Source organism: Amia ocellicauda, chromosome 6, assembly GCF_036373705.1.
Source record: "Amia ocellicauda isolate fAmiCal2 chromosome 6, fAmiCal2.hap1, whole genome shotgun sequence".
NCBI classification, from domain to species: Eukaryota; Metazoa; Chordata; class Actinopteri; order Amiiformes; family Amiidae; genus Amia; species Amia ocellicauda.
The window spans coordinates 47,428,223-47,442,568 of record NC_089855.1 but is presented as its reverse complement, the minus strand read 5'-3'; the positions used below and the strand labels follow the sequence as shown (position 1 = coordinate 47,442,568).

Sequence of the window (14,346 nt, the reverse complement as noted above, 5' to 3'; positions counted from 1 at the left end):
TAGCCAAACCGGGGAAAGGGTGCCACCTGCTGTTAACCTCAGCAAACTGCAAGCAGGGAATACATTACCCGAAGCCACCACCAGCTGGCCACAATGTTTTTTATGACTTACACTCCTAACAAACAGAGGGACAGATTTTTTTTTCTGTTTTAAACTTTTGGGATTTTTAAACTTTCCTTTTGCCTGTTTTTCCATGTTTGTCTCCTATTTCTGACACTGATGCACTGACATACAGTCTCATTCTGAAATTGACACACACAGACATATTGTCTCACTCTCAAATTGACACACACACACACACACACACACACACACACACTGACATACGGTCTCACTCCCAAACTGACACACACACATTCCTCCCGAACTCCATTCTCAATCAACGTGAGAGTTGACTCGTTTTGCTTCTTTTTTTAATCATTTTTTTAAATTGCATTTTTTTAAAATACAGTTTTTATTTAAATGTTAACCACGTTCATTGTTCGATGGTTTCTGTCTGTCGAGTCTGAGTGTTGGTCGGTCCGTGTCTGTCAGTCCATCCGTCCATCTGTCTGTCAGTTAAGTTTCAATACTGCAGGAAAAAAAAAACACTGACCACAGAATCAGTTTCTTTCCACCTTAGAAAAATAAAACCAAAAAAAAAAAATAGAGGGTAACATTCCACCCAGTAACAGCATCCACCTCCAAGGCAACAGCGTTTCCGTAGTAACTTGTTCTAGGCAGCTGATGATGTCGTCCGTGTCGTGGGAGTTCCGGGCAGCAGGAAGTGATGTCACAGAACTCCAACATGGAACGACCCCAAAATCCCCTTTCAACCCCCCCCACCCCCAAAAAGCTTCACACAGTCAAATGTGCGAAGAAAATTCATAATAACAAAATAATAATGATACTGGATATTGTTTAAATGCTACCCAGAATGCCCCTCTCTCTGGGTGAAGACAGTTTCAGTGCAGACCGCTGCTCCGCTCTAGAGTCTGGTATTGTCCCGTCTGTCTGTCTGTTTGTCTGTCTGTCTCCTCCGCTGGGATGGCGTGTCCCGCCCCCCCGCTCTGAGAGAATCAGTTAATTGTTGTTTTCTCCCCGTCCCCACTCCCCCTCAGGTTTCTGATATATATGTATTTTTGTGTTAGTAGAGGGGGTGTATATATAGTTTCTTATAAAGTAAAGAGAAAAATAAACAAAAACAAAAAACAGCTTCCAATGGTGTCCCGTCGTGCGTCTGGGCCGCCCCTGCCTGGTGGTGTCTGGTTGTCTCGCTCCATCCCCGTGGTGTGGTGATGGCCCGCGCGTCCTGCCCTCGATCCTCCTCCTCCTCCTCCTCCTCCTCTCTCCCACTCCGTCAGCTCTCCATTGCCATGTGCACTGCAGCCAGCCTGCAGGAGCCACAGACACAGGCTGTCACACCAGCAGCTCCACTAGACAGCACAACACACTGCATCAGAGGTGTGTGCGTGTGTGTTAGACAATGACATGAAGACCGGGCTCCCGTGAGATGGGAATAAAATGATGTTCAGTTTTGTGGGATGGGACAGTACAGGAGTGAAGCTCATGGGATAAGGTGGTACTAGGAAATTAAAACATATGAAGCTCTCGACACGGGCAGGAACGGGACTGAAGCTCATGGCAATGGACAGGAAGGACAGTTCCCAGCGGACAAGAAGAGATGTTTGTTTCTTTTAAAAGAGATTCAACACTACATGCTGAACATGATACTGTAGGTCAGTTTTCCTTCCAGCAAATCAATATTCGATCTCGTCACTTTAAACCAATCCACTTCACCAATGAAATACAGCTTCGTGCCACATCATTTAAAACTGGCAGTGATGGATAATGTGTTAATGTGCACTACAGAAAACAGTGTTGTGGTAAAAGTGACAGGGTCACATATATATAAAGCGATACAGGGCAAAGTTAGTGTTTTCTAGTAATTTAATCGGATATTTGTGGATGAAAAGCAGTCCGAGTGCGCTGGATGCAGCAGTTGCAAAACTGCTTAAATTTAAAACTGATAAAGGCACAGCATCTATGCCTCTTAAGGCAACTTGAATCTCGTCATCCAGTGGTTATCAGTCACAAATAACAGTTTGCCCAGGACAGCTGCTCCTGCAGACCCAATCAGACAGACCATTCATTGCTCAAAATGTGTGCCGGAGCTCTTTGGCTGTTTAATGTTGTTTACATGCCTGTAAACAGACTTCATACAGAAAACTACAATGCCCCGAATGCATCACTGTTGGCGTGTTTACATGGGGTGCTGTTCACATTGCGCAGACGTTAGTCATTCTGCTCAGAATGTGGGCAGATTCTGACCATTCAGCCGATGAAGCCTCAGACTTTCCGCAGATTCTGTGCAGAATGACTAATGTCTGTGTCGCAGCGCATGTAGAGAGTGTGAAGCTCAACAGTCACAGTTTGAAAAGATGTCATGACTGGTGTTGTGCTGAACACAGACTGTACTTTCCATGTAGCAATAATTGTTTACATTTTTCTTTACATCCTGAACACTTGAAATATTTTCATATTCAGTTTTACTCTATACTTAGCTTTATATATGTTGGGTGTAAAAAAGGTTTGCACGATAAAAAAAGCTTTTCAGATGCATACTGTGTCCAATGCCTTAACCGTTCAGGTTTTATAAGGTAAAAGCAATCTTGTCATATTACTATTATTAATTGAAGGGCTCATGAAATTTAATTCAAAATATTTGTATTTTTATATATCTTGATATTATCTCACTGTATTGTGATATTAATTTCAGTTCAAATAACCCACCCCAAATTCTAGCATGAATACATGATCTATTACATTATGAAAATAGAGCTAAACATCGCTCCTGAGATTCTGTAACGCAGAAAGAGGTCAGTGCTCAGTGTATAATGAACAGGTACAGCTGGTAGCCGATTGAAATCCACTATACAGACAGGATTGTATTTGTTTTAGAAAAGTAACGGGATGGGAATGTTTATTTACAGGACGGGATGGGACAGGAATGAAAAGTATATATATATATGGATTGGATTGTACAGAGAAAATTCTGATGGGACAGAATGAGACGGGACTCAAGAATCAAAAAAGATGTCACTCCAGTGTGCGCGCATGCGTGCGTGTTGTACCTGTTCAATAGTAGGTGTATGAGGTCGCTGTCTCAGCCTCTCTCCGACTGCTCTGGACACAGAGACTTCAGGAGTTTACCATGCTGAGGAAACTGGATATAGCGAGAGAGAGAGAGAGAGTCAGCACACAGAGCTGCTGCACACTGAAACACAGAGGGGTGGGGGGGTAAAACAAGTCACACAGCGGCAGGAGGAGAGGAGAGAGAGTCTCACCTTGTGCTTTGGACATCGTATAGAGAAATTGTCTTCATTCAGAGAGCAATCTGGACAGAGAGAGAGAGAGTCACAATCAGCATTATACACTGACACACTGACTGACACACTGCCAGACAGACGCAGTGCCGGTGTCCTACCTGCCTCCATGGCACACAGATAGTGGTATCTCAGGGAGCAGCCTTTACTGTAGCAGCCCAGAGTGGAGCCCGAGTCGTCACAGTGAGAGCAGCGCTGCACAGGGGGAGAGGAGCATCAGACACGGACAGGAGACCATCGACAAACCCAGCCACTCCTCCCCCTCCCTCCCTGTCTCTCCGCCCTCCCCCTCTCTCTCTCCATCCCTCCCCATCACTCACCGTCTCCCTGGCTCCCTCCAGCGCCTCCTGCAGGCCGTAAAGCCGGCCGCTGACCAGGAACACGCCGCTGGTCCACACCACACACGGCTCGTGCACCCACAGCTCCTGGGGGTCCAGGGGCAGGTCGGGCAGGGGCAGGGGTGGCTCAGGCTCCGTGGCGGGGGCAGCCGGGGCGGTCGGGGGGTTGCCCGGGTCCTCACTGGAGCGGTGGCGTCTCTTGAAGCGGGGATGGGAGGTCAGCTTGTGCGCCTCGGTCCTGCTGCCCCCGGAGGGCTGCGGCTGCTGGGGCTGTGGCTGTAGTGCTGGCTGTGGAGCACTGAGGGGGGGAGTTAGAGCCAGAGCAGGTGTCTTACCCTCCTCTCTCTCCTCATCCTCTTCTTTCTCCTCCTTCTTCTCCTGCTGCTCCCACCCTGCTGCACCAGCAGCCGTTGGCGTGACAATGGGCGCGGCTTCCACTTCCACTTTGATCACGGCCCCCCCGGCCTCTGCTCCCTCTCCTGGTCCGGTGCCTCTGACACGGGGCTGGCCCTGCCCCTGCCTGGCTGGTGGGGGGTGCTTGGGGAGGCTGGCAGCGTACTGGGGGGGGTAGTAGGGCCCGAAAAGGTCCCCCAGGGTTTTGTAATTGGCCCACTTCTTGCACAGGCAGCACAGCAGCCGGCCCAAGACCCCGGAGTCTGTGACGGGGGGTCCCGGGAGGAGGTAGCCAGAGGAGGGCAGGGCTTTGGCCGTGGGACTGGAGTGGACGGCAGCGGAGGAGACGGAGGCGGCGGCCGACTCGAGGGAGGCTCCCTTGGCAGAGCAGCCCTCCCTGTCCCGTTCCCGGTCGCGCCTGGAAAGCATTGCAGGCGGCTGTGTCGACATCCCCTGCCCCGGCCCAGCCACCTCTCCCCCCGCCGCGCTCTTCCCGCGGTGGCCCTCACCCATGGCGTTGATGATGGTGCAGACTGCGCCCAGCTCTTGGACCTGCTTCTCCACGTGGATGTAGGGCGAGAAACTGGACTTGAACGGGCCGGCCCACGCCCAGCCCCCTCCCCCTCCCCCTGCCACTCCCCCCACAGCTCCCTCTTCGGTCTTCCTGTCCTCTAGGTCTCTCTCGGAGAACGTCCCCCCGTCCCCTCCTTCAGCATCTCCTCTCCCCCGGCGTCTCCTTCTCTGCCTCCCTCCTGCCCTCGCCGTTCCTTCTCCCTCAGTGCCTTCCCCTCCCCCACCCTTCCTGCGCCTCTGTCTCTGCCGGCGCGGTTTGCAGTCGCGATCGTCGTTTCCGTCATTGTGGTCATGACCGCCCTCTCCCGGTTGACACTGGGGGGGCAGCTGGCTGTGTGGCGCTGGTGTCTCAGCAGCGGCAGGAGTCCCGGGACCGGGGGCTGGGGCGGTGGGGGTGGCAGGGGCAGTGGGAGTGGTGGGGGCGGTGGGAGCGGCGATGCTGGTCGCTTCCCTGCACAGATTCTCCTCCACTGGATCCCTGCCGCTACGTTGGACACCCCGGTTGTTTGCCAAGCTGGTCTGGGGTGCCAGGAATGCAGGGGAGGAGGAAGAGGAAGAGGAAGAGCAGGAGGAGGAAGAGGAGACTGGTGCGCCCTGGCCCTGGTTCTGGGCTCTCTTCTGCTTGTTGACACTGCCCACAGGACGGCCCTTCTTTTTGCCCGAGGGGAAGTAACCTTTGGGGACGACGTTCTCTCCAGGCTTGGTGTTATGGTTCATGTTGGGGTTGGTCTGGGGGTGGGGGGGTGGCGGAGCGCCACAGAGGGTCTGGTGCTGGTTCTGGCCACGAACAGAACCGAAGTCCAACCCCCCAGGGTAGTCGTCCAGGCCCAGCCCGAGCCCCCCGCTTTCCTGCAGCTTCTGCCTGAGAAGGGTGGCTGCGGACTGGTCTCCGGAGTCTGGGCCTGCCCGTCCCACTCCACCGCGCCGGGGCTCCAGCTGCTGGTAGGTGTTGGCAAACCTCTGGATGTCGGAGAGCGCGGAGGATGGGGAGGAAGAGAGCGGGTGGTGGAGGGGCAGTGGTGGCGCAGGGCGGGGCTGGGGGGGCGGTAAGGGCCCAAGCAGCGTCAGATCAGGCCCCCCCAGTTCCCTTTTCCTGCCATCGTTGCCACCACCGCCCTCTTCCTCTTCCCCCTCTGCTCCCCGCTCCCTCATTTGCGGCCCGGCTCTCCTGGTTCCCTCCCCACCGGGCTGATCGCAGGGGTAGGGTACCGCGGATGGGGGAGGGGGTCCGGTGTCCTCAGCCCCTCTGTAGGCCATGATTTCGTCCAGGGAGAGACCCTCCCCCAGGAAGGAGAGTCCCAGGCTCCCCACCCCACTTAGCTCCCCGCCACCCCCTAGCCGCGGGTACTGCCCCACCGGCCCTGGGCCCTCGGCTGCGTGTGGGCCCTCCTCGAGGGCAGGGGGGTAGGCCCCGGTGTGGTTGGCCGGGGTGGGGGCCCTCTTGACGTTAGGTGAAGTGATCTTCTGCACGATGGCCTCCAGCTTCAGCCCCCGAGCTTTCCTGGGGGGCAGGATCTTAGTCTTGCCCCCAGGGGTGCAGGGGGAGGAGGAGGGGTGCAGGGGGCCGCAGGGGGCTCTGTCGGGGCCTGGGGGGGAGGAGGAGAGGGAGGGAGGCAGGGGCGGGGGCGAGGAAGATGAGGAATGACCGGGAGGGGGAGGGAGGGAGGAATGGAGGTTGCCAAAGTGGTGCACCTGAGCGAACGAGGAGGGGGAGGGGGAGGGCAAGGGCCGGTCGGAGGGTGCCAGTGGGTGCTGGGGGTCGTGGTGCTGGCGCTTGGCAGGGATGGGGGAGATGAAGGATCGGACTCGCCGGCGCAGCATAAGAGGGGTGGGCTCAGTTGTGGGGACGGATGAGGGGGAGGGGGCAGCTTTGGTGGGGGGTAGCTGGTGGTGTTGGTGCCCTCCCCCACTGCTGCCAGCAGAGAGCGGGCGGAACGATTGCACAATCTCTTCAGTCACCCCCCTGGAAGAGGAGGAGGAGGAGGAAGAGGAGGGGGAGGAAGCGGATGAGGATGATGGGGAGGGAGCTGGGGGCTGTGTATCAGGTTTGGAGGGCTGAGGAGGGGGGGGTGGCGGAGGCGGGGGCAGGGTTGCAGAGGCCGTTTGGCTGTGCCGCTGCCTCCGGCCCTCGCCCTCCCCCTCTCTGCCAGCGAGGGGCCAGCGTTTCAGAACATCGTAGTAGCCGCCCTGCTGGGCCGGCGGGGGCAGCTGGGGCGACTGGGAGCCGGGGGAGAGGAGCAGGGTGGACTGGTGTGAGCGCATGGCCTGAGGGAGAGGGAGGGCATGGGGGTGGTGGTGGTGGTGGTGGTTGTTGGTGTTGTTGCTGTGGGGATGGGGGTGGGCACGCTGCCCCCCCGAGCCCGGTGACATCAGTGCCGCCTCCTTGTGGGTGGGGGGGCGACCGGGCCAGTCCTGCTCCAGGGAGAGGGGGCTGAGGGGGTGGGGGTAATGGTGAGATTTGGCATGGGGGTGGGCAAGCTGGGAAGGGTGCTGGTGGGGGCTCATTTTATAACTACCCATCCCTCCCACTCCTGTCTCTGCCACAAACCCAGAGGACCCTGGCCCTCCCCCTCCCTCCTGACTGTGGAAATAGCCTGAAAACCGTGAGGAAGAGGAGGAGGGGGAGGGGGAGGGGAGATGGAATGAAAATCCCTGCTGCTGCCCCCCCCCTCCTCCTCCTCCTCCTCCTCCTCCTCCTCCCCCCACCCCACCTCTCCTGGCTGTGGAGGGGCGACTCTGGTGGGTGGGCCCATGGAACAGGTTGGGGTTTGGTTGGGGGTGGGGGACAGGAGCAGGGGTTGGAGCAGGGACGGGACACGCCCCCTTCTCCAGCTCCCTCTCCCTGTTCCGCACACCTTCCCCCTCCCTTCTCTCTCTGTCCGCTTCCTCCCCCTCTCTTTCAACACTGCTCTGCTCCAGTGGGAGTGAGGAAGAGGAAGAGGAGGAGGAAGAGAGAGACTGCTGAATGACAGAGCCCTGTACAGGGCCCCCTGCCCCGGACCCTGCCCCTCTCTCCATGCCTTGGTGGCAGGAAGGGGAAATGTCACAAATGACTGACCGGCGTTCCGAGGAAGAAGAGGAAGAACATGGAGGAGCGAGGGAATTCTGGGCTGAGGTGCCGCCACCGCCACTGCCACCGCCCCCCCCTCCCCCCGGACTGCTGAGCGGGTCAGGCCCATGCAGGAGCAGCTGCTGGACAGTAGAGAGGTCCGGCGGGCGGCGCGGGAGGGAGTAGTCAGAGAGGTTGATGTGTTTGGGCCGCTCTGGGGGGACCAGGGGGGCGGCACTCTTTCTCTCCCCCCAGTGGGACCAGGACGCCGCCGGAGACGAAGATGTGGATGAAGTAGAAGACGCCGATGACTGAGGAAGAGGGGAGTCCAGGGGACTGCTGTACTGCTTGCCGGGGCCAGGGGGGGGCAATGATGGTGGCGTGGAGGGGGCAGCGGTGGTGGTGGGTGGGGGGGGCCCGTAGCGTCTGTCCAGGTGGTAGCCCTGCAGCACCTCCTGCAGCAGGCTGGGGAACTGCTGCTGTGCAGACTGGCTGTGCGACTGCTGTAGACACTGGCCTGACTGCTGCTGTGGCTGTTTCTGCTGCTGCTGGCGCTGCAGCTGCAGCTGCATCTTGTCTGCTCGGCCCCGCCTCTCCTGACGCTCTGCTGCCGCCTCCCCCTCCCCCTTCCTGGCAGTGGGGCTGTAGTTGGGGTGGGGCTGGTGGTACCCCTGATAGGCCAAGTTCAAGCCCCCACCTCCTCCCCCTCCCTCTGCCCCGACTGGGCTGTTTCTCGCCCCCATCCCAGCATGGGGCATGTCAGGATAATTAAAGGGAGCTCTGTGGGGCCCCTGAGGGCCACGGGGCAGGTGGGTGGCCCCAGCTTTTGGGGGGCAGTAGCCAGGGGGGTATCCCAAGGGTCCCCCCTCTCCGTTGTGGCTGGCCGTGTCCAGGCAGCGTGAGCGTGGGCGAGACATCTCCATCCCAGTATGAGGGGGCAGGGCTCTGGGTCGCCCCTGGGGCCGGTAGGGCTGCGGGGGGGCAGGGGGTGCCGGGGGGGGCGAGGGACGGGTCTCAGGGGGGTCAGAGCGGGCAGAGACGATAACGGAGGCCTTCTGCTGGGTGTTCGAGGCGTCTGTCCCCTCGTCCTCCTCTGCCTGCAGGGGGAGCGAGGGATGAGAGGAGGGGGCAGGGGGAGGGGGAGGGGGAGGGGGTTGGGGGGCAGAAGCACGCTGGCATTTTGCATCAATCGCCCCTGCTGCGTCTCTGCCCACCCCCCGCCCCCTGTGGGACTGCACCTCTGCCTCTGCGCTCCCAGCGGCCGCTTCCTCCTTTGCCTTGCCCACTTCATGTTGCTGGTCGCACTCTGATTGGTCGTTTCGTCTTCGCATTGTGGGTTCTGCCTTCCGTGCCTCTTCCTTCTCATCACCCGTGTCTTCTTCTAAAACTTCTTCCTCCATCTCCTGCTCCTCTTCTCTTTCTTCCTTCCTGTCATCCACCTCCCTCTCTCTCTCGATCATTTTGGTCCCAACTAATTCCGTGCTTCCTACCCCAGGGCTGGGGACCGAGCCCCCTGAATGACCAGAGCCAGGCACAGGAAGAGGAGGAGGAGGAGGAGGGATCAAGGAGGTGGAGGTAGGGCTCGGGAGATGGGGAGAGGGGGAGGACGAAGAAGAAGGAGGGGGAGGGATGGAGGGAGCAGCAGCGGGGGAGGGAGATGGGGGAGGGAGCACAGGGAGAGCCGTGGGAGCCGGCGACGAGGAGGAAGAGGAGGAAGAGGATGGGGAGAGAGAGGCAGCGGGGTAGTCGGAAAGCTCGGGCAGGCGCTGCTGCTGCTGCTGCTGCTGGGAAGACGAGAGGCGCTTTGGGGGCCCCGCTGCTCCCTGGGGGGGCCCCAGGGGGTTCTGAGGCCCCTCAGGACTGGGCCCCGCACTGGTGCCGCTGGGCTGCCGGGCTCTGGGCTGGCTGTCCCCCGCTGGGCTGCCTAGAGTGGGGGGCGGAGAGCGCAGGGCCTCGTCTGGCTGTGCCCCTCCATCGCCCCCGCCACCTCCCCTTCCTCTGGTCATCCTTCCATCCCCGGCTCCTGGTCTACGAGCGCCAGAGCGGCGCCCTGAAGAGAGGAGATGAGAGGGGGAGGAGGAGGAGGAGGAAGAGGAGGAGGAGGAGGAAGCGAGCTGGAGATGATGAGAGTGGGGCTGCTGTGGCTGTGGGGGCATGTGGTGCTGCTGGGGCTGCTGATGTGGGGGGGGCAGGGGGTACCCCTCTCGGGCGCGGCGGGGGGGCAGCAGCGTGTCGGACAGCAGCAGGTGCTGCACAGTGTTGGGCAGATTGGCCACCTGGGAGGTCAGGGCGGTCAGGCTGTTGAGTCCCGGGTCCGAGGAGCGGCGGCCGGAGGGCACGTCCAGCGGGGAGCAGGGGAACAGGGTGTGCAGGGAGGAGGAGGAGGAGGACGAGGAGTGAGGCGTGGGGCTGTGCTGGGGCAGGTGCAGCAGGCGTGTAGGGGTGGGCGGCTGGCTGCCGTTGCTGTGTCCTCTGGCAAATGTGGCAGAGTTGCTCAGAGGGTCTGCCACCCCGCCCCCCCCACCCAGAGAGGGGGAGGGCGAGGAGGTGTAGTTGGGCGACTGCACCACAGAGGGGGCCGGGGAGGGGTTCGAGATGGGGCTGAAGTTCTGGTGGAAGTGCTGAGACGGGGGAGGCTGCTGCTGCTGCGGGGACTTGCAGGCGGCATCGTGGGAGCCCTGGGGGGGGATGGAGGGAGAAGACGAGGAGGAGGAAGAGGAGGAGGAGGAGGAGGAGGAAGAAGGGGCAGTTCCAGAGGGGACCGACCCTCCTGGACCCGCCCCCACTTGAGAAGGGATCTTCCCAGGACTGGGGCAGGGGTAAGAATGGCCAGGGGGAAGTTTGGCTGGGGGAGGTGGCGGTGGTGGCTCAAAGCCCTTCCCCAAGGGGGCGTGGGGGACGGGGCGCTGCGTGTGGGGCTGGGGGTGGCTGGGGTGCCCATGGTGGGGGTGCTGAGGCAGATAGCCATACCCCCCTGTGGGTGGGGGAGGCGGAGGCGGGGGATAACAGTGGCCGGTACCGTCATACTGCCCTGCCGGGGTCGGCCCGGCGCTGGAGGAGGAGGGGGCTGCGGTCCCTGCGGAGGAGGAGGAGGAGGAGGAGGAGGAGGAGGAGTTCTTGTAGTCGACTGAGGGGCCGGAGCTGGGGGTACCCCCACCCCCTCCTCCTCCATGGTAGCGCAGCGGGGGGGAGTTATAGGCTGAGGAGGGGTGCGAGTGGGGAGGGTTGTAGTGTCCGTACTGGGGGCCCAGTCTGTGTGAGGCGACAGGGTACCCACCGGCCCCTCCCCCTCTGTGCTGCTGCTGGGGAGGGGTGGGTGTGGGCGCAGGGGGGGCAGCATGGGCGGCTGCTGTCTGGAGCAAAGGATGCTGTGAAGGGTAGGCCTGTTGCTGCTGCTGTTGCCGTAGCTGCAGGAGCTGGGCAGGGCCAACCCCCGGGGCGTTCAGAGAGTTGGGCTGCTGCTGCGCTCCCTGGCCGCCCCCGCCCCCTCCCCCTCCCGGCCCCAGCCCATACTGCAGGAGGTGGTGGGGGTGGGAGGGGGTGGAGGAGGAGGACGAGGCAGAGGAGGTGGAAGAGGAGGAGGAAGGGGAGTGGGAATAGGCACTTCCTCCCCCTCTGCCTCCCCCTCCTGCTGTCCCACTATAATCCACCTGGTAGTGTCCTGTGCTGGCGGTGGATGTGGCAGAGGAGGAAGAGGAGGAGGAGGAGGAGGAGGAGTGGTGGCGATATGTGTGGGCCTCCACAGAGGGGTACCCGAACCCCCCATACCCCCCTCCCCCTCTCCTGTTTTGCCCCTCCTTCCCTAACAAGTAGTAATAGTCGTTCAGGTCTCTCCGGCAGGCCGCTGCGCTGCTGCCGCTTCCACTGCCGCTGCCAGTCGGGTAGCCTCCCCCCTCCCCCAGTCCCAGATTTCCTCTGCGGGCCCCCCCACCTGCGCCTGTGCCACTGGGGCCCCCATAGCCCTGCAGGAGGGCCACCTGGCCAGGGTGCAGGGCCTGGCCCTGGCCCTGGCCGAGTTCGGTCAGCCGGGGCGAGAGGAGATCGGCCTGCGCATAGGACGAGTCGAGCCTGGCACCCGAGCCGCCGCCGCCGCCGCCGCTGCCACCCCCTCCCCCTCCCCCTCCTCCGCTGCGGGAAAAGATGGGAGGAGGGGGGGCCACCGCGTTGTCCCGGTAACTGTGCATGAGGCGCGGAGTGGGGGGGCGGAGGGGCGCAGGAGAGGAGGAGGCGGTGGCAGCAGTCGGGCCGCAGAGGGGCGGGCTAGGCCAGGCTGACCCCCTGTGCCCTCGCTCTCCTGCTCCCTCAGTTCAGAGCCCCAAGGCGGAGCGTGTAGAGGAGGCTCCTCGGGGGGGGGATTCCACCTTCAGTTTTCAGATCGTCTCAGGGGCCAAAAAAAAAATGTATTTATCTATTGTTCGTAAAAGAAATACAATACAAAAAGTATTTGGTCCAGTCTTTCCTCCCCTTCTCTGCTAATGTGTCTTTAGCTTAGTGTTCATGTTTCCGTTCATTCACTCTCTCGTTCTTTCCCGTCAGAGGTTGTCTTCTTTCCCAGCCCAAATTCTCCTTCTCCTTCTCTGGTTCAGTGGACACAGGCCAGGAACAGGAGGCAGTGACTGCAGAATATCAAAACACTATTTTAATAATATAAACAAGATGTATATATATGAGACACACACATACATACATACACCTCCACAGAAACAAATACTGTTCTATCAATATGAAGAAACTGGTCATTATATATAACAACTAATATAACAAGTAGTTATAATAGGCTAAATATACTAATATAACAAGAGTGGGAGAGAGGGATCTACACGTGTGTAGATATACATATCTACACGTTAGTGAGTGTGTGCGTAGATGTACATATCTACACACTAACACACATCTACACATTACTGTGTGTGAGCGTATGCGAGTGTGCATCAGTGTGTTTGTAGATGTACACAAGTGTGTGGTAGTCTGGCTGTATAAGCATAGTGTTACATTTAAAAACACATTCCCAAACACACAAATTAATCTAGTTGGGAGTTGGGTACCCAAGATAAAACATGTAATAAAAACATCAACACACACACACAAATACATTCAGATCGGCCGTGTCCCTCTCCTCTCTCTGTACTGTAGCCACTGCCTGTTTAACAAGACCCGAAACAACAACAACATAACCGTGTTGGACAAGGGGACGTTTGGTGGGGAAGTAGTAGGATCGTGCTACAACTCAGGCAGTTAAAAGCGCAATACATATACAGACGTGTTACATATCATTATAATCATATGCGTGATGCATGCATGCTTTTACTTTTTACACTGTTAGTAACACAGATGTGTCTGCATCCATTCAATATCCCGTGATAACCACTGCTATATGTAATGCATCCCCCGGTGCTCTCAGTCGTGCCTGCAATATGTAAAATGTGTGCACAATACACGACAAATGTGTAACATGTGTGCACAATACACGACAACCGCTGTCGCTTTCTTTACATCAACACAACACGCTGGCCTGCTGCATGCACTAGGCCGCGACACAGCACAACAAAATAAATACACACATTCAGAAACGCGAACAATTACGGAGGGAGGGAAAGGGTATTTCGGCTCAACCTCACTGCCATGTTATGTAGGGTAGGTAGCCTTGCTAGGGGCCCCCCTCCCCCAAAAGAGAAAAACCACGGACACGACACGGGCTAGAAAACACGACACCCCGTGAGAAAGCACCGTGTTTGCACGGGGCGAAATGACGGGGTATTTTTAGGGAAAGAGAGAGAAACGCGGTCTTTTTTTATCGTTCCTACCTTGCTTTTAGCAGACGGAGGCTCCGGCTTCAGGCCACACACCGCCTACAACAAGAGATGCGGGGAGGCGGAGGCAGTGGCGAGTGGGGGCAGTGCGGAGCTCTGGGCGAATCCTCGGTCTCGCTTAGCTGGCTGTGCCGCCTTCCCCTCGCCGCCTCCCGGGGTGAAGCTCAGCGGCCGAGTCGGGCCCGACACAAAATCCCGGCCTCTTTGAGAGCGAGGGGAGAAAAAACGGAAACAAAATCCAAAATTCTTGGTTGGTTTTTGTGGGTTTTTTTTTCTTTCCTATCCCCCCTGCCCCCGAAGGAAACCCGAGCGAGCGAGAGGAAGTGCCGGGTAGCTGTTCGGGGTTTCAGGTCATGAAAACGGCGAGCTACATAGCAGTAACCCCGCCGCCGCTGCCGTATCCGCGGTCCGGGGGTAACGGCCCGTCCCGCCGTCGGACATTAATATAATACTGTTTTGGTTGCGATCATGCTGGTAACGGATCCCTTTCTGCTACAAACACGTCTAACCTACCGCCTAGTCCGCTATTACATACACACACACCCCCTCTCCCTCTCCCTCTCTCTCTTTCTCTCTCCACCCCCCTCAATCTCTCACTCTCTATCCTTCTCCCGTTTTTTTTTCTCTCCCCCTCTCTCGTTCTTTTTTTAATTACTTCAGGGTTTTTTCCCCCCGCAGTCGTTTATGTCCATAGCTGATGTACAATGTGCTCAAATCCACACAGATTTGACTGACTGCATTAACCCACAAAAAATGTTGTGCTTGTAACGGCAGACTACAGTACAATATAGGACAGCGCTGTCCCTCTGTGTCTCACT

General features: G+C 58.4%; 1 protein-coding gene across 1 annotated transcript; it reads right to left on the bottom strand.

Annotated features, from left to right (window-relative positions):
• Window positions 1-396: 396 nt before the first annotated feature.
• Window positions 397-14,085, bottom strand: tcf20 (transcription factor 20). Its single transcript, XM_066707356.1, has 6 exons — window positions 13,523-14,085; window positions 3,686-12,334; window positions 3,467-3,560; window positions 3,327-3,376; window positions 3,114-3,205; window positions 397-1,373 (listed from the first exon to the last, which is right to left on the bottom strand). The coding sequence occupies exons 2-5, from the start codon at window positions 11,900-11,902 to the stop codon at window positions 3,146-3,148; spliced, it is 8,421 nt and encodes a 2,806-aa protein (XP_066563453.1). The 5' UTR covers window positions 11,903-12,334; window positions 13,523-14,085; the 3' UTR covers window positions 397-1,373; window positions 3,114-3,145.
• Between the last annotated feature and the right edge of the window lie 261 nt (window positions 14,086-14,346).

Bases quoted from the DNA above. Each gene is read 5' to 3' on its own strand.
- tcf20 (XM_066707356.1), bottom strand. From the start codon at position 11,902: ATGCACAGTTACCGGGACAACGCGGTGGCCCCCCCTCCTCCCATCTTT. The intron at 3,561-3,685 runs GTGAGTGATGGG...CCCCCTGTGCAG, and splicing joins TGGAGGGAGCCAGGGAGACG to CGCTGCTCTCACTGTGACGA. The intron at 3,377-3,466 runs GTAGGACACCGG...CTCTCTGTCCAG, and splicing joins TCTGTGTGCCATGGAGGCAG to ATTGCTCTCTGAATGAAGAC.